Consider the following 20193-nt stretch of genomic DNA (forward strand, 5'->3'; position numbering starts at 1 on the left):
ATGGGAGATGCCCCTGTCAGTGTGTGAGCGGGGGGAGGGATCTGCTCACCTCCTGATCCGGCTCCCATCTACATTCAAATCCTTAACGTATTTTCTCTGTTTCCCTCCTCCTCCTCTTCTCCTGTCTCTTTCTGCCTTTTCTTCTCCTCCCCTCCCCCACTGCTCTTTCTCTCCCCCTCCTCTGTGGCACCTTCTTCCTTCTCCTCTTCCTTCCCCCTTTTTGGCTCTGATTTACCCTCTGCTTTAGCTCGCCGGGCGACCCTGTTCACTGTTCACCCCTTAATGGCGGCATCTTCAGAGGAGGAGACTGATCGGAGACCCATCAGGAGAGTCCGGTCAAAGAGTGACACCCCTTATCTAGCAGAAGCGAGGATTTCCCTGAACCTGGAGACAGGTAAGAAAGACCCTCCTCCTCCCGGCTATCCTCATCATCCTCCTAGGAGCTGTCCCTGCAGCCGGTGCTGAAGGCTGCCTGCCTGTACTCTGGCAATGAAGCCTCTTTGTGTCACTAGCAGACCCTAAAATGTCAAGTCCCTCTATGTAATGTGTGAAGCCCCGTTATGACCTGTGTGAAGCCCCTGTATGCCATGTGTGTGAAGTCCTCTGTGACATGTGTGAAGCCCCTGTATGCCATGTGTGTGAAGTCCTCTGTGACATGTGTGAAGCCCCTGTATGCCATGTGTGTGAAGTCCTCTGTGGCATGTGTGAAGCCCCTGTATGCCATGTGTGTGAAGTCCTCTGTGACATGTGTGAAGCCCCTGTATGCCATGTGTGTGAAGTCCTCTGTGCCATGTGTGAAGCCCCTGTATACCATGTGTGTGAAGCCTGTATATGCCATGTGTGAAGCCCCTGTATGCCATGTGTGTGAAGTCCTCTGTGACATGTGTGAAGCTCCTGTATACCATGTGTGTGAAGTCCTCTCTGACATGTGTGAAACCCCTGTATACCATGTGTGTGAAGCCTGTATATGCCATGTGTGAAGCCCCTGTATGCCATGTGTGTGAAGTCCTCTGTGACATGTGTGAAGCCCCTGTATGCCATGTGTGTGAAGTCCTCTGTGACATGTGTGAAGCCCCTGTATGCCATGTGTGTGAAGTCCTCTGTGACATGTGTGAAGCCCCTGTATGCCATGTGTGTGAAGTCCTCTGTGACATGTGTGATGCCCCTGTATGCCATGTGTGTGAAGTCCTCTGTGCCATGTGTGAAGCCCCTGTATACCATGTGTGTGAAGCCTGTATACGCCATGTGTGAAGCCCCTGTATGCCATGTGTGTGAAGTCCTCTGTGACATGTGTGAAGCCCCTGTATACCATGTGTGTGAAGTCCTCTCTGACATGTGTGAAGCCCCTGTATGCCATGTGTGTGAAGTCCTCTGTGACATGTGTGAAGCCCCTGTATGCCATGTGTGTGAAGTCCTCTGTGACATGTGTGAAGCCCCTGTATGCCATGTGTGTGAAGTCCTCTGTGGCATGTGTGAAGCCCCTGTATGCCATGTGTGTGAAGTCCTCTGTGACATGTGTGATGCCCCTGTATGCCATGTGTGTGAAGTCCTCTGTGCCATGTGTGAAGCCCCTGTATACCATGTGTGTGAAGCCTGTATATGCCATGTGTGAAGCCCCTGTATGCCATGTGTGTGAAGTCCTCTGTGACATGTGTGAAGCTCCTGTATACCATGTGTGTGAAGTCCTCTCTGACATGTGTGAAACCCCTGTATACCATGTGTGTGAAGCCTGTATATGCCATGTGTGAAGCCCCTGTATGCCATGTGTGTGAAGTCCTCTGTGACATGTGTGAAGCCCCTGTATGCCATGTGTGTGAAGTCCTCTGTGGCATGTGTGAAGCCCCTGTATGCCATGTGTGTGAAGTCCTCTGTGACATGTGTGATGCCCCTGTATGCCATGTGTGTGAAGTCCTCTGTGCCATGTGTGAAGCCCCTGTATACCATGTGTGTGAAGCCTGTATATGCCATGTGTGAAGCCCCTGTATGCCATGTGTGTGAAGTCCTCTGTGACATGTGTGAAGCCCCTGTATACCATGTGTGTGAAGTCCTCTCTGACATGTGTGAAGCCCCTGTATGCCATGTGTGTGAAGTCCTCTGTGACATGTGTGAAGCCCCTTTATGACATGTGTGTGAAGTCCTCTGTGACGTGTGTGAAGTCCTCTGTGACATGTGTGAAGCCCCTGTATGCCATGTGTGAAGTCCTCTGTGACATGTGTGAAGCCCCTGTATGCCATGTGTGTGAAGTCCTCTCTGACATGTGTGAAGCCCCTGTATGCCATGTGTGTGAAGCCTGTATATGCCATGTGTGAAGCCCCTGTATGCCATGTGTGTGAAGTCCTCTGTGACATGTGTGAAGCCCCTGTATACCATGTGTGTGAAGCCTGTATATGCCATGTGTGTGAAGTCCTCTGTGACATGTGTGAAGCCCCTGTATACCATGTGTGTGAAGTCCTCTGTGACATGTGTGAAGCCCCTGTATGCCATGTGTGAAGTCCTCTGTGACATGTGTGAAGCCCCTGTATGCCATGTGTGTGAAGTCCTCTGTGACATGTGTGAAGCCCCTGTATACCATGTGTGTGAAGTCCTCTGTGACATGTGTGATGCCCCTGTATGCCATGTGTGTGAAGTCCTCTGTGACATGTGTGAAGCCCCTGTATGCCATGTGTGTGAAGCCTGTATATGCCATGTGTGAAGCCCCTGTATGTCATGTGTGTGAAGTCCTCTGTGACATGTGTGAAACCCCTGTATGCCATGTGTGTGAAGTCCTCTGTGACATGTGTGAAGCCCCTGTATGCCATGTGTGTGAAGTCCTCTCTGACATGTGTAAAGCCCCTGTATACCATGTGTGTGAAGTCCTCTCTGACATGTGTGATGCCCCTGTATGCCATGTGTGTGAAGTCCTCTGTGACATGTGTGATCCCCCTGTATGCCATGTGTGTGAAGCCCCTTTATGACCTGTGTGAAGCCCCTGTATGCCATGTGTGTGAAGTCCTCTGTGACATGTGTGAAGCCCCTGTATGCCATGTGTGTGACGTCCTCTGTGACATGTGTGAAACCCCTGTATACCATGTGTGTGAAGCCTGTATATGCCATGTGTGAAGCACCTGTATGCCATGTGTGTGAAGTCCTCTGTGACATGTGTGAAGCCCCTGTATACCATGTGTGTGAAGCCTGTATATGCCATGTGTGAAGCCCCTGTATGCCATGTGTGTGAAGTCCTCTGTGACATGTGTGAAGCCCCTGTATACCATGTGTGTGAAGTCCTCTGTGACATGTGTGAAACCCCTGTATGCCATGTGTGTGAAGTCCTCTGTGACATGTGTGAAGCCCCTTTATGCCATGTGTGAAGTCCTCTGTGACATGTGTGAAGCCCCTGTATGCCATGTGTGTGAAGCCTGTATATGCCATGTGTGAAGCCCCTGTATGCCATGTGTGAAGCCCCTGTATGCCATGTGTGTGAAGTCCTCTGTGACATGTGTGAAGCCCCTGTATACCATGTGTGTGAAGCCTGTATATGCCATGTGTGTGAAGTCCTCTGTGACATGTGTGAAGCCCCTGTATACCATGTGTGTGAAGTCCTCTGTGACATGTGTGAAGCCCCTGTATGCCATGTGTGTGAAGTCCTCTGTGACATGTGTGAAGCCCCTGTATGCCATGTGTGTGAAGCCTGTATATGCCATGTGTGAAGCCCCTGTATGTCATGTGTGTGAAGTCCTCCGTGACATGTGTGAAGCCCCTGTATGCCATGTGTGTGAAGTCCTCTGTGACATGTGTGAAGCCCCTGTATGCGATGTGTGTGAAGTCCTCTCTGACATGTGTGAAGCCCCTGTATGCCATGTGTGTGAAGTCCTCTCTGACATGTGTGAAGCCCCTGTATACCATGTGTGTGAAGTCCTCTGTGACATGTGTGAAGCCCCTGTATGCCATGTGTGAAGTCCTGTGTGACATGTGTGAAGCCCCTGTATGCCATGTGTTTGAAGCCTGTATATGCCATGTGTGAAGCCCCTGTATGCCATGTGCGTGAAGTCCTCTGTGACATGTGTGAAGCCCCTGTTTGTCATGTGTGTGAAGTCCTATGTGACCTGTGTGTGAAGCCTGTATATGCCATGTGTGAAGCCCCTGTATGCCATGTGCGTGAAGTCCTCTGTGACATGTGTGAAGCCCCTGTATGCCATGTGTGTGAAGTCCTCTCTGACATGTGTGAAGCCCCTGTATACCATGTGTGTGAAGTCCTCTGTGACATGTGTGAAGCCCCTGTATGCCATGTGTTTGAAGCCTGTATATGCCATGTGTGAAGCCCCTGTATGTCATGTGTGTGAAGTCCTCTGTGACCTGTGTGTGAAGCCCCTGTATGCCATGTGTGTGAAGTCCTCTCTGACATGTGTGAAGCCCCTGTATACCATGTGTGTGAAGTCCTCTGTGACATGTGTGAAGCCCCTGTATGCCATGTGTTTGAAGCCTGTATATGCCATGTGTGAAGCCCCTGTATGTCATGTGTGTGAAGTCCTCTGTGACCTGTGTGTGAAGCCTGTATATGCCATGTGTGTTAAGCCACTCTATGGAATGTGTGGAATGCCCCTCTATGCCATGTGTGTGAAGCCTCTCTTTTCCATGTTATGAAGTCCTCTATGTTATGTGTGTGAAGCCCCTCTATGCCATGTGTGTGAAGTCCCTCTATGCCATGTGTGTGAAGTCCCTCTATGCCATGTGTGTGAAGTCCCTCTATGCCATGTGTGCGGGGCCCCTCTTTGCCATGTGTGTGAAGTCCCTCTATGCCATGTGTGTGAAGCCTCTCTTTTCCATGTTATGAAGTCCTCTATGTTATGTGTGTGAAGCCCCTCTATGCCATATGTGTGAAGCCCCTCTATGCCATGTGTGTAAAGTCCCTCTATGCCATGTGTGCGGGGCCCCTCTATGCCATGTGTGTGAAGTCCCTCTATGCCATGTGTGCGAGGCCCCTCTATTCCATGTGTGTGAGGCCCCTCTATGCCATGTGTGTGCGAGGCCCCTCTATGAAGTGTGTGTGGTCACTGTCCTTTATGTCTAAATATAACATATTCCTGTGCCTATGTGAAATGTGTTCTGGCTTTACGCTATGTGTAAGTATATGTGGATTAATGATAGGTGACCCTCTGGGACCCTTAATCTAATAGTGATGAGTCCCACCAATGTCCTGTATTACTAGAACATGTCATTTCCAGAGACATTGATTTCAATGTTTGAAAGAAACTTGAGATTGTCTCTGCTGGGTTCATCCTGCTAGATTTACAATGAATAATGTGAATTATCATATGCCGGCCAATATTCATGTGCCTGCTGTTAATGCTATGTGGCACTTATAGGAAAAGTCTGGCACATGGAGTTTGCTCTGTGATGTGTCATCAAAGGACATTACTGAGAATGCAGAAGGTGGTGAATTGTAAAGCTTAGACATAAATGAAGTGTTTCTCCAGTGCACTCATTCTTGGCTTATGTGAAACTTGTTGACTTTTGCTGTATCTACAGTATTCCACATAATTGTCTTATACTGCTACACTCTGTTCATGTTCATTACAGTCTGGTGATGTGTTATAGATTCTGTCATTCATTTATATGACATGATGATGTCCACTATGTAAAGGGTTAAACCAGAGATCTGTCTGATATTTTAGACAAACCTATATAATGGATATAAGAATGACCATAGATACCTGAGAGATCATCCATTATTACAGCCAATGTTGACATAATGGGATAATGTCACCTTGTAAATATATCCAGTTCAGTGGTTACCTATATTGTTATTTTATTTCAGATTTTGCTGTGAGATGAGAGTGTAATAGTAAGGTATATGGAAGGTTCATTTTGTCATAAAAACACTTTTTAAATCTACTGGATTGAATGAAAAGATGTGTTGCCATGGTGATTGAACTGCTGTGGCGGGGAGACAATCGCTTACAGAACAGTCAATCAGATCTGGAGTTCCGCTTGTGTATGTTATATTGTTCTTTCATGCAATTAGACTGTAGACAGAGACACTAGTTTAATTAATGAAGAAACAATGCTTGACAGGCAGTGCCCTCATTAAGAGCTTTGTCTATCATGCTGTGAAGTGTAGAAACCGTGTAAGTGTTATTCCTGCTACATCATGATATATATATATGTATATATATATATATATATATATATATATATATGCACACATGTATAACTGTTCTGCCACAACTGTCAATCATATGCCCTCCCTGAGGAAACCAATACAGGTGAAAGAAGGAGGGAAAATTTGGACTATAATTGTAGCTTCTCTCCGTGGTCCCTCTGTACATTAAGAATTATAGGGGCCAGCAGGAAACATCAATAGATAATCTGCCCATATCTACAGCTTCTCACTCTTCCTGTAGTCCAAGCAGCACTGAGAACAGCATGCCTTGAGTTGCCTGGGACTGTAGGAAGGTTCTTTGAGACCTATCTTATGAACTCTGTGCTTGGGCGATGTCCTGGGTGCCCAAAGAGAGGGTTCTGATTGCCATCTCTGGCATCTGCCATAGGTTCACCACCACTGCTTTATAGAAACAGTCTTTGAGGTGAATCTAGCTTATCATAGACTTACAGATTGCTAAATGAACTGTGATTACATTGTTCTTTGAGAACCTCTTTAAGATCAGTGGAAGAACAGATGAGCTCTACATTGCCCTAACCACTCTCAGCATTCTCTATGTAGACACTGGACTTCTGGGTGTCCTGTCCAGCTTGCATTTCTCTGTACACCACAGTGGTGGCGAACCTATGGCACGGGTGTCAGTGGTGGAACTCAGAGCCCTCTTTATGGGCACCCTTGCCATCACCCCAGGGTAGAATTTTCCAGACTCTAGGCCTCTTCCATTCCCAGGACCCCAGAAGGAAGCTCCAATGATAGTCCAAACTTCTTTTTTTCTACTGTTTTGGTGTCCTCAGGTGCCTATACAATTTAAACCTGTGAAAGAGCAGAGAGTAATAAGTTACTGCTTAAATTGTTGCATTGGCACTTTGCGAAAAATATGTGGGTTTTGTTTTGTAGTTTGGGCACACAGTGTCTAAAAGGTTTGCCATCACTGGTATACCATGTCTTCTCTCCTGATGAGTGGACCTAATAATATTTCCACAAAGTGGGACATGAGGTTTTACTTTAAGGCTGCATTCACACTACAGTATGGGGGACATATATACGGCCGACGTATATGCGGCCGATATACGTCCCCCATACACTTCTATGGGCTCGCGGCGCCCTACGGGAGCGGTACGGTGCAGCACACGTGCGGCACCGTACCACTCCGTAGCCCGGGAAAAGATAGGACATGCTACGTGCTACGGTGCGGTGGGCACATGGCAGTGTGCATGTAGCCAAAGTCAGAATTAATTTATGCAAATGTAATTTTTTGTAGAATATGTTTTTAAGATGAATTTGCATTGTTACTAACCTGTTACTATATTATTTATAGTTATACATTTATACATTGAAGGGGTTGTCAAAATTGTTCTTTTGTTGTCTTTATGTTACATGTATAAAGAATATCCAGTCACACAAAATTTAAATTGAAGTTAATGAACAAAGCTTTATTGCGGTAATCCAAAGTATAACGTTTCGGCAAAATAAGCCTTTGTCAAATACGTCTAACTCTGTAAGAAGGAAGTAAGAAAGAAGTCCGACATTTATGTGTCTATAGCTCTGCGTGGCATTGCACGTCTGTGCTTGTGGATGGCGCTCAGAGCTCTGAGAGCGCCATCCACAAGCACAGACATGCAATACCGCAGATAAATGTCGGACTTCTTTCTTACAGCGGTAGACGTATTTGACAAAGGCTTATTTTAGCCGAAACATTATACTTTTGATTACCACAATAAAACTTTGTTCATTATATTCAACTTCAATTTTGTGTGCCTGGATATTCTTTATACATGTAATGGGGTAGTATCCCTTCCAGAAGCACCAACCGATAATAATGAGTGCATAACAAGGACATTTAATATATAGTATTGTTTTTATGTTACAATTACAGTTATATAATGTACGCTCTGTGAGATACAAAAAACATGGGGCTGATGATGTGGCTTTACATTGAGCTGCAGGGTGTACAGGAGGCCATTGGCACTGGTTCCAATGATCACATGACAGCTTCAAGGCATTTATTACAGCTGTTTTTTTAACTAAGCTGATGAAAATAAATAAAACTAACTTTCTGTACCATTTATAAAATCTGACAGTGTCCCTTTCCATCATAATGAATAGTCAGGGAACATGTGTAATTAGTAATTCTCCATGAATTGTATATTACCATTGTATCCAGTTTAGACAATCCTCAATGAGCACAGGATCTGGCTGATTTTTCTGCATGATTAAATTAGGGATTTATATTACTTATATATTATATAAATTTTCATAAAAATTTGACACCACACTTTTACTATACTATATTTTACAATTTTTCATTTAAAATAATCGAACTGCAGCACCTCAGCTTTTGTGGGCTTTAGTTCCTTTGTAAAAAAAAAAATAGACATTTGGGTCTCACTTATTATAATGACATTTTAAGTTAATTGAGGAAAGTACCCTATTCAGAAAATCCTTCACTACAAAAGTCACATTCAAAGAAATCACATTCATGAACATCCATTTGTGGTCATCTAATCATTGTGGCACATTTTAACAAAAGTTAAAGAAGTCTTTGCTCCCACTCTTCAGAGAGGCTACTAAATGCCGCAATAGCCTATCAGGAAATTTTACATGTTAGCCAGATAACGTTTAGCTTAGTATAGAGGCATTATATGGTTAGCTAAAGATAGATTAGGTTTAGTCCATATTTTTCGGACTATAAGGCACAGCGGATTATAAGGCGCACCATCAATAAATGCCTGCTAAAAAGTCTAGGTTCATATATAAGGCGTACCGGATTTTAAGGCGCATCTGATTATAAGGATGAATGATCAGCAGGCGGTAGACCTGTGCACAGTTCAAGGCAGTTGTTGTCTGTAAGTATGATTCATATATAAGGCGCACTGGACTATAAGGCACACCTTTGATTTCTGAGAAAATCAAAGGATTTTTTGTGCGCCTTATAGTCCGAAAAATATGGTAACAGAAAACTATTATCAGATGTAGCCTAGTAGCTAGTTTTCCGATGGTAGGTCTGTCATGACTTAAGATCATAAAAACCGTTCTTTCTAACTACAAATATCGGGTTATAACAATCTCCTGATTATTGGATGCTGCAGTTTTCAGTTGGATACCTTTTCCTTAGGATCATAGTGTAAAGACAGATGTGATAATGTAATATAGCTACATGAAGTTCAGCATTCTTGTTGGAGCTGCAGTGGAGCTATTTGTCTTGAAAGGAAGCACTGTGTACAGTTAAGAGCAAGAGTCAGCATTTTCATCTTCATACTGCCAGATGACATTGTCATAAGATTATAGTGCTTTAAATTGCGATAATAAATAGAGATCCTGTCAGCAACTCTATGAAATGACACAATACTGTGGATGACAATAAACTGTAGATGTTACTGTAGTGTAAGGCCTCATGCACACAAACTGTTCTGTGGTCTCCTGTTTGCGTTGCTTCCGTCAGCACACTGCATTGCCTGGAGAAGAGATTGCCAGAAAGCAAAGATGGGCAGGAATAGAACCTGCTCTATAATTTGTGACTTGGGCAGTTGGCTTATGCATGGGCGTAAGAAAAATGCAAGCACGCGTCCCAAAAATTTGTTCAATTAGATCACAGTTTTAACTGGCTCCAGCATGTTTCCTGTGACCCTAGGGCAGTGGTGGCGAACCTATGGCATGGGTGGCAGAGGTGTCACACAGAGCCCTCTCTGTGGGCACCCAGGCATTTACCAGAGGACTCCAGGTATCTTCCTGCAGTCCCAGACAGCCCAGTACTTGCTGTGCTTAGTGCTATTTTAAAGTGACAGTGCTACTTGGGACTACTGCAGGAGTGGGAAGGTGTGGATGGATCTGTATTACCATTAGAGATCCTGCTCCAGCCCTGACAATTCTTCCTGTTGATGGGACCCTGGAGGGAAGCTACAATGATCATCCATATTTCTTCTATGTTCTGCTTTATTGGTGTCCTCAGTGGGCTGATGTGAATGAAAGCTGTGACAGAGCACTTTGCGATAAATTAGTGGGTCTTTGTTGTAGTTTGGGCACTCGGTCTTTAAAAGGTTCGCCATCACTGCCCTAGGGAATAGTTTGAGCAAGCAGCAGGTTCCTTCACCCATCGTGAAACGCTTGTCACACTACATTTTAAAAAATAACTCACGCTTCTGCAGTCAGCACCTTCTTCTGCACAGCGCAGATAAAGGTGCAGGATAAAGTGCAGGACCGCATGCACCGCTAGGCATTGAATTGGGTAAGCGACTCACTAGGGAGCATGCCCAGATAGCAGTGAAGATGGTTTGGTGGTCTCTAATTTATCTGCTTTTTACAGAAGAAGGTGCTGACCGTGCAAGAGTGAGTTTCACTTAAAGCGGTCAGCAAGTACAGGAAGAAGAGGAAGGAGGGGCTTGAGAGAAAGGGGAGTTTTTTTTTGTTTTTAAAATGCATTTGACAAGGACAAGAAAAACTTCTGCTTGCTCAAACCATGCCACAGTAGCACTGGAAACATGCTGGCAGGGAGCCGGGTAAAACTAGGTGGTTGCAAAAGAATTTATGTGACTTTAAAAAAAAAAAATTTGCTGACGCATGTACATCCCCATAGACGGCAATAGCGGCACGGTGGGGATACGGTCCCACACATGTGTGGCACCGATCCGGGCCACACACCGCAAAAAGATAGAGCCTGCTCTATCTTTCGGTGTGTGGCCGTGAGCCGCTGTTTTCTATGGCGGGAGGAGGGGGGGACCTCCTCCTCACCTCCAGTACATGGCGGTATGCCCGCACGGCGAGCATACCGCTTGTGAATGTACCCCAAGATAAAATAAAAAGTCCAAAACCCAGAAAAATGTAAAAAAAGACACACACAAATATCCTGACTTAAGATAAATGACCCCCAAAGACTCCCTCGCTATAGAAAGGTGTCATTCAATGGGCAATACTACCATCCGGCTAATTTTTGGAAAAATTAACCAAGATTCCTGTTAATCCATGGGAAATCCAAAAATCAAGCAAATATGTAACAAAATACACTTGTGTTTAGCATAAAACTTTATGTGCATATACTGTAACATTACAGTGCCTTCATAGCACAGAATATTTTCCCTCATTGAATGCAAGAGATAGTATGCTCCTGCAAGATTGTTTCTGTATCCTCAAAACAGCTCATGGTTGCATATCATCTTTTTGTAGGCACATTAAATCAACCAGCATTCCCCTTTAAATCAATGGGACCTCTTTAAATGTTGGAACTCATGACATAGACAAGAACATGGCAAAATCTATTATTAAATCCCAGCTCTAAGCTGTAACAATATCCACAGATCCTTTCCTTCTAGGCTTAGTTTTATAGTATAAATAACCTCTGTGGTTGACATTCTCGTTGTCTACACATAGGAATTTGTCAGGTTTCTTTTTATATACTTCATAGACAATCCTAATCAATCATGGATCCATTCTAGGGCAGTGGGTCAAAGCCAACTAATGTGGACGTTATATCCAATGGTTTGATTTCCAACTAGCTGGCGGAAATGAGGTATATATTTAATTTTGTGGCCACTAGCAGATCATATTTCTGTCCCTGTGACCATTTTCTGTCGCCAGCACCACAAATGTGTGCAGCAGTTGAAGAGGAGCAATGGCTACTGTAATAATAGCCAGAGGACGGAGCCAACTTTGTCCACAGGATTATCAGCACTCGAATTTCCACAGGTCAAGAACTGAGACTTGACACACTTCTGAGTAAAGGTTTCTATTCTTCAACTTTCTTTTGATCTACTTCCTGCCACATTCCAGTGCCAAAATTTTTTTTTCTGGAGCCGATATAATATTAATATAATATTAACACCATAATAAAAGTGACTTAACCCCTAATGGGGATTTTTTTTTCTTTTTTATTATTTTGCCTCTTCTGTATCCATGACTTTTCTATTGCAGAAATGGTACATTGTTGTCAGGATTTGAAACGGCTGCCTTTCTGGTCGGTTCTCTAGCCTGATTGTTTATACCTGTATATTTTTTATTGTTTTTTCTGCATTACTTGCTGGTGTTTTCAGCTATGTTAATATGTATTATCCTATCAGGAGTGGCCGTGCTCCATTTAATGCTGGTTTCATCATTCAGTATTTGCTAGGTATTGTTATATCTGCAGCTTATCCCTGGCTCTGTTCTGTAGGAATATCTATACTTTATAGTAGCTTGTTACTTTTTCTGTGCTCTGTGGTTTGTCTGTTGTCTTGTATTTTCACACCACTTTCCTGTCTGTTCCCATTTTGTTTGTGTTTATGTAATTGTGCGTGCCTTGTGGACCTGCTCCGGTGGTTGCCCTTTATTCCTGCCCTTCTTATTACCCTCCTTCCTGTATTCAGTCTCGGTTGTGTGTTTGTGTGCCTGCTGGGATTGTTAGTTCTCCAAGTTATTTGCATCAAACTTGTCGCCCGTGGGGCCCAAATTTAGTACACCAGACTATTATTTAGTCCTTTCCCCTTCCCCTTCTTTTTGGATAGGTCTTCATGTTCAGAGAGAGAGAAGTTGTCGGGTCCGGAGCTAGTCCGGGGAAGCTGACCATCACTTGCAGACAGGGCCTAGATTAATGATAGAGTAAGGGACAGTTTTTCCTTCCCTGTTTCCCTAGCTCTTGCTGCCCTCTCTACACAGTTTCCTGCATGTGTGTAAACCATGACAGTTAGTTCAGGAATGGTTAGCAGCTGATTTCTAACCAACCACTAATAAATGGGTGGGAAAGGAGAACAGGCGGGGGGAGCACAACAAAAGACGCAGAATCCCCATAGTAAATGTTTCCCATTATTTCTATATTACTCCGTAACATTGCGAAAGTAGAAACCAGTCACAGAATAAAGTTCATTATTATTTGGAAAGTTATACAAGTCAATATATACTAAAAAGTTATACAAGCTACATTTACCAAGGTGAACGATTATTTAACGTTAGGAAGCATTATTAGCTCGGATGATTGGATTTGGACAAGCTGAGTGGCTTTCACTGCTAAGCTTCATAAAGCCTATATATATATAAATTAGGTGTCCATCTGTTATGGTTGTTCTGAGACCATGGAATTACGTTGCTTTATTCCTGTCCTCCATTGATCTTTGAGAAGATAGTTAAAGAGATTTTCAGGGCTATAACTATTAATGACCTATCCATAGGATATGGCAGTTGTAGGTAATTGATGAAGATGCGACACCTAGCAACAACTGACAGCTCCATCTGTGGTGTACCAGCCATCCAGGCTTACTGCAGGCCCAGCTCTCATTGTAGTGATCCCATAGATAGAATATTAACCTCTTAACAACTTGTAATGGATCCATATGTCAAGGTCCCGTTAAGGGTGTATGAAGAAGCTCATGGGCTGAGCCCTCTCCATACATACCGGGTGTTTGCTACATTATGAAGTTAAAGGACATCTACCATCAGGTAACTGATAGTAGACTGTCCTCATAGAAATGCTTGTTACCTCTAGGGGTGGATGCAGTTTACGTCATCTGAGTGCCTCATGGCTGTAAAGTGTCCTAAAATATTCACACCCCTTCTATTCTATATACAACCTTCGTTTCCTCCCACTTTTCACAGCCGATCTGCAAAACTCATTCATGCGGGTGAAGTCTTCTCATGCATACACAAGTTTTTCAGGCAACCCTCGGACATCTTCCGCTGTTTGTAATAAGTGGGAGGGAACGAGGGTTTCATATAGAGTAGGAGGCGCTCTTGTGAATTTACAAATATTGTATAAACTTAATTTCCACAGAATAATAATGTTCTGAAGTTAATGAAAAACATGGTCATGCACCCTTAGAGGTAACGAGCATGCCTGTGAGGACACTCTACCATTAGTAATTTGATGGTAGATGTCCTTTAACAGCCACCACTAACACTTGTGATCGTTGTTGGCACCGAAAATGGCCCTCTACTGTTTAAAGGAGTTTTTCGTGATCTGGGAGGGTCTCAGCAACTTGTTTCCTTATTTAAGCACCCACGGTTCTTAAATACAGGTGCATGTGCACTCCTGTGCATTCCATGATGTCATTGTGGGGTGGCGACTCATTTCTATGACAGCTAGACAGAAGAGTCTAGGGTACAATAGGGTATAATTTAGAAACAGCAAAATTACTGTATACTGCTAAGCGGTTAAAACTGCCTTTAAAGGGGTTGTCCACTTAAAGCACATTACAGCAAACAATTAATATTGTTTGTGTTATGAAAAATTATAGAATTTACCAATATATTTTCTGTATCAATTCCTAATGGTCCTAATGGAAGGGCCTCAATTATGAGATTATTTTTTTTTATTATTATTTTGTCTCTTCTGTATCTATGACTTTTCTGGCAGCTCATTGTTACTTTATTATATAATTTTGTGTGGCATAAGATTAGAAAAAAAGATAAAAAAAGAAAAATGGTTTTGCAACTTTTTCTTGTTTTGTTTACTTTTTATGACATTCGCATTACACACAAACAACCAACTAAATCAATTCTTAAGATTATTACTGTTGTGGGAATATCTAATATGTGTAAATTGTTTTATTTCAGATATTAGTTTGCTATTTGTTTTTTATTACCCTTTTATTATATCCTTTTTATTACTCTTTATTATCACACACTATTTTGTTTATCACTATGACATAAACTACTATTTGGGCAACACTAACGTGCCCTAACAGTCAGATTACTCAACAGACAAAGGGGTCCTGTAATGTATTTGTCACGGTTATACCCGCGATCCTCGGTATGGATTGAGGGTGTACCCGTGCCTGCTGCCGCGCTCCCCGCTACCCCAGCTCTCACTTACCTCTCCTGGCTCTGGTCTGCACTGTTGCTCCCAGCGTGTAGGCCGCATGCTGTTTCCATGCAGTCGCGTGCTCCTGCCACTAGAGGGGGCGCGCGCAGACTTCTCCCAGCCTTAAAGGGCCAGCGTCCTCCTTATTGGCTCTGGCATTCCTGGCTCGGCTATATAGCCTGGTGACTCCCAGCATCCCCTGCCGGATCTTCAGTTCATTCTTCTGAGGAGAAAGCCTTCTTGAGCGTTTCCATGCAGTCGCGTGCTCCTGCCACTAGAGGGGGCGCGCGCAGACTTCTCCCAGCCTTAAAGGGCCAGCGTCCTCCTTATTGGCTCTGGCATTCCTGGCTCGGCTATATAGCCTGGTGACTCCCAGCATCCCCTGCCGGATCTTCAGTTCATTCTTCTGAGGAGAAAGCCTTCTTGAGCGTTTCCAGACGCCTCTGAGTTTCCGTGTTCCCGGTTTCCTGTATTCCGTGGTGTCCCCTTGTTTCGTGTTATCCTGTGGCGGTCCTGGTGTCCTGTGGCGGTCCTGGTGTCCCGAGGTCCTGCCTGCCTGCCTTCCCGAGGTCCTGCCTGCCTGCCTTCCCGAGGTCCTGCCTGCCTGCCTTCCCGTGGTCCAGCCTTCCTGTGGTCCCCGTGTCCCTACCTTGGCTGCCGCTGTGGGCCTAGTTGCACCCGCGGAGCGACCTGGTGACTCCTGCCGCAGCAAGACCATCCCGCTTTGCGGCGGGCTCTGGCGAAGACCAGGAGTTCACTTAGACTCCGCTCCCGGGTGTGGCTAAGGTTGTTATCTCCCGCGGTGGTCCAGGGAGTCCACTTACTAAGTCCTAAGGGACTAATCCCCATAGACTGTGACAGTATTACAGCTTTGTTTACATTGCAGAGGCACTAAGTGTAGAGAATACTGCACTTATATGCTGTATATGTGTGTATATGCTTCATTTGTGTACATGGTGTGTATATACTTTGTGTGTACATGTTGTATGTGTGTATATGGTATTTATATCATGTATATGTGTGTATAGACTGTGTGCATGTGTGTATCTGTTTTATGTGGGAATATGTTGTATATCTATATGGTGTGTACATACTGTATTTGTGTTTATGGTGTGTGCTATATAAATAAATATTATTATTACATACTATATGTATTTATAGTACATCTACTGTACATGAGTATATGATAGATAGATATATAGATATATAAATATATATATATATATATATATATATATATGCAGTATGTGTGTATATTAAATTAATTAAATGTATTTGCAGTTTGCAAATACGTATTCAATCCCTTACCAAACATTAAGGCTATATTCACACTGCCGTTGCCCGCCCGTACCGTACCGAAGCGGGCAACGGCAGTGTACGGGGAGAGGAGGAGGAGGTGAGCGCAGCTCATCCCCGCCCCTCTCCACTGGAAGTAATGGCGCATGGCGCCGTATTACGGGTAAAGATAGGACAGGTCCTATCTTTTTCCCGGGTATGTAGCGGTACAGTGCCGCTCCGTGCGCCCATTGCCGTCTGTGGAGGACGTATATCGGCCGTATATACGTCGGCCGTATATATGTCCTCCATACGGTCGTGTGAATGTAGCTTAAGAGTTTTGGCTCCTACGTGCCAATTAGACACTCCCGATCTGCTTGTTGCCTGCATTATGCCCTTGCCTTTGCAGACAGTTTTGGCCATAAAGACAAGTCCTCATTTTTCAATTGTTACATGTGTCTGTTACTTTATGTGGTAACACCCTTGGAACTCTTTAACATATCCAGGGGTAAATCTACCACCACAGGATAAAGGACTGTAAACCAAGGGCACTGATATACTGGTGTGTGCCCCCTCTGTCAGGATCTGGTCTTCTTTTAGCAAAAATGTTAAAGCCTTTTAAAAAAAAAAAAAGAGCATATGAAGCTCAAAGAAGATCAGTTTCTGCCAGAATGGGCACACATCTAATTTTTCTGAGATGTTTTAGTTTTCTAGGATTTTCAGATGACATTGAGGTCTCTTTCACACAAGTTTTTTCAATCCTTGAGCTGTTGGTGAAGGTAGAGAGAGCACATGGACCAAACATAGTCAGTTGGGCATTAAACCTCCCCTTTCTTTTCTCTGGAACATGAGAAAAATAAATGTTGCATGATTATGGTCTGAAAAATGGATAGGTCAAGTGAAACTACTCCTTGTATTTCAGAGACTCCAAAGACACTTTCTTTGAAAGTCTTCTTCAGAAAATATTTCCCAATTAATTTATCTTTAATTTTTAATTTGTCCAAACATAAATCTCCCATCTTGGAATCCTGTAGCCTGACTGACTTCATTAAGAGCAGAATATATTATCGTGACCTTTATTCATGTAGATGAGAGAGGGCTTATCATCCTAGTTAGGAGATGAAGGAACTACTGCAATAGTTTGATCCACTAGAGACATATATGTAAGTCTACATCTGAAATATATAGACTGAGCTTATATCTAATGATATTATAATAATCTGAATAATAATGAGTTTAGGGGATAATAAAGGGGCAGCAAACTGTTGCACTGGTCTCTCATCTATTTTGTGCAGCACAAGGTATGCTCCACAATATAATCCATAAACTTCAGAAAGTGTCTATAAATTGCTTGGATGCACTGCCTGTCTCCATCCATACATTTTTCTAAAAACTGGGGAATTTTTTCCTTTAGGGTTATTTCACTTTGGTGATTTTTATTCACATCCTTGACATATCTGTATATGTCAGGTTTGACAGGTATTTAACAGGGGATTGTACTGCACGCAATCGAATTGTGGCCCAGCTGCGCTGGCCTTCATGCGACAGAAGTCGGGGGGCGGGCCGTCCGACCATCCGACGGATTCGGACTGAGTGCAGGATTTAACTTTCAAATTGTGTCACAAGAACAAGTACTTACATACACCAGGAAGCAGAAGGTGAACTCCAGTGGATCTGAGCAGGGAAGCGACACATGCCGGATATCGGCTGCACGATCTTAGTGAATCGCATCACAGTGTATTATCAATGGACAATGCACTTTCTGTGAACTCCTCCAGACGGGTAAGTAAATGTGCCCCATTGTAATAGATGATGTGTAAAATCCCCATATAGTGCAATAAAAAAAAAAAAGGAAAAAAAACCCTAAAAATTTAAATCACCCCCTTTCCCTAGAACTGATATAAATATGAATAAACTGTAAAAACCATAAACATGTTAGGCATAGCGCCTTCAGAAAATGTCCCATCTATCAAAATACAATACATTTTTCTCAACGCTTTTCTCAACGCTTAACCCGGTAACAGACAATAGCGACAAAATGCCACCAATTTTGAAAAATATAAAAAATTCTATAAAAAGTGATCAAAAGGTTGTGCATTCCAAAAATGGTAGCATTGAAAACATCATGAAAAGTCAAAAAATTACTTACAACTCCGTACGCCGAAAAAGTATGAAAAAGGTATTAGCGTCAGAAATTGGCAAAATGAAGATTTTTTTTTTTTGTACAGGAGGTTTTCATTTTTGTAAATGTATGAAATCATTATAAAACCTATAAAAATTTGGTATCCCTGTGATTATACTGACCCAAAGAATAAAGTACACATGTCATTTGGGGCACACAGTGAAAGCCATAAAATCCAAGCCCACAAGGAAACGGCGCAAATGCATTTTTTACCAATTTCACTGCATTTGGAATTTTTTTCGTGCTTTTCAGTACACGCCAGGGAATATTAAATACCGTCACTATGAAGTTCTTTTGTCGCACAGCTCTTTACATGGAAAAAGAAAAAAAGTTTTAGGATATTTAAGGATTTTTGAAGGAGGGGAGTGAAAAATTAAAACGCAAAAACAAAAAAGGGCCTGGTCGTTCAAAGGTTAAAGCTTCATACCAACAACAATTTCTTATAAATGATAATGGCTGCCCACATTAGCTATTTTTATATAATATTCTATGACAGTGGCGGCGAACCCATGGCACAGGTGCCAGAGGCGGCAATCAGAGCCCTTTCTGTGGGCACCCAGGCCTTCACCCCAGAATGAAGTTCACTAGACAGAACTCAAAGAATCTTTATGCAGATGATAGATAAATTTGCTCTCCTCCTTTTAACTGCTTTGGTGTCCTCAGGAGGCTGATACGATTGAAGGTTGTTAAAGAACAGGGAAAAATAAATTACTGCTTAAATTGCTTTGCAATAAATAAGTGGCTTTTGGTTGAAGTTTGGGCACTCAGGCTCTAAAAGGTTTGCCATCACTGTTCTATGACATTGTTGATATAATTTGGAGAGAATTGTGCAGTACAGGAAGTCCCCTACTTAAGAACGACTTACAGATGACCCCTAGTTACAAACGGACCGCTGGATGTTGGTTATTTACTGAACTTTAATCCTAGGCTACAATAAACAGCTGTAATATTTATCAATGGTGTCTGCAATGAAGCTTGATTGTCAATCCTGATTCTTATGACAATCCAACATTTTTAAAATCCAATTGTCACAGAGACCAAAAAAATGTGACAGATACTCTTCTACAATTACAGAAAGCATGTTTTTTTGTTTCCTGACCCAACACTTTAAGGCTGCATTTACTTTAGGTGTTATGTGAGACAGTATTGCATCACACTTAAAAACAGAAATCAGATTCAGGCCAATTTCTTGGTTAGTTATTTAACAGGGCGAACATTAAAAAGGTGTTTCCCTTCCTCAGAAGTTTTTTTTTTTTTTTAAATAAATCTTTATTACAATATTTCCTCAGAAGTTATTAAAATATGTACATTGCCTTTCCCCAAAATTAATTATAACAATTATAACATAAATACCGTAGTTACCACTCTCAAATTAAAATATTTAATATCAAAGTGTATGCTGCTCCATCCTCCTAAATAAGTATATACAATGCTTCCGCTGAATAAATTTTAGCACATACAGTGCCTTATTTAATTAAAATACATACAATGTCCCTTTAAAGTGCAACTGTAACGTTTATAAAGTTATTTCTATAGCGGTAATATGAAAACTACGGTAACATTTTTATTACGGTTGTTTCTCTGCTATTATCCTGTCTCAGTCCTCTCCCACCAGCCTGGAATTGTGGTTGCTAAAAATAATCTGTGGAGTAAAAGAGGAGAGAATAGGACATGCAGTGAATTTAGCGGTTACAGAAGGGTGAGGGTTGCTAGTTCTGGTCTCTGCTTTGTAACTTAGTCCTGTCTGCTGTGTGTACAATCTGTTGTTATATACAGTCCACATCCAATCCTTGTAACTGCTCAGTTCAATAAAGGATCTATTATCAGTTGTTCTCG

At 42.8% G+C, this 20193-nt stretch overlaps 1 protein-coding gene across 3 annotated transcripts in view; it reads left to right on the forward strand.

Annotated features, from left to right (window-relative positions):
- The window catches only part of PHACTR1 (phosphatase and actin regulator 1), a 215192-nt gene that overhangs the window by 25771 nt on the left and 169228 nt on the right, over nucleotides 1-20193 (forward strand). For all 3 annotated transcript variants that reach the window (XM_072152611.1, XM_072152613.1, XM_072152610.1), the window contains exon 3: nucleotides 248-394. In XM_072152611.1, the coding sequence (XP_072008712.1) occupies nucleotides 248-394 (147 nt within the window). The remainder of the gene's footprint in view (nucleotides 1-247; nucleotides 395-20193) is intronic.

The sequence above is a fragment of the Engystomops pustulosus genome, chromosome 5, assembly GCF_040894005.1.
Source record: "Engystomops pustulosus chromosome 5, aEngPut4.maternal, whole genome shotgun sequence".
In the NCBI taxonomy this organism is placed as follows: Eukaryota; Metazoa; Chordata; class Amphibia; order Anura; family Leptodactylidae; genus Engystomops; species Engystomops pustulosus.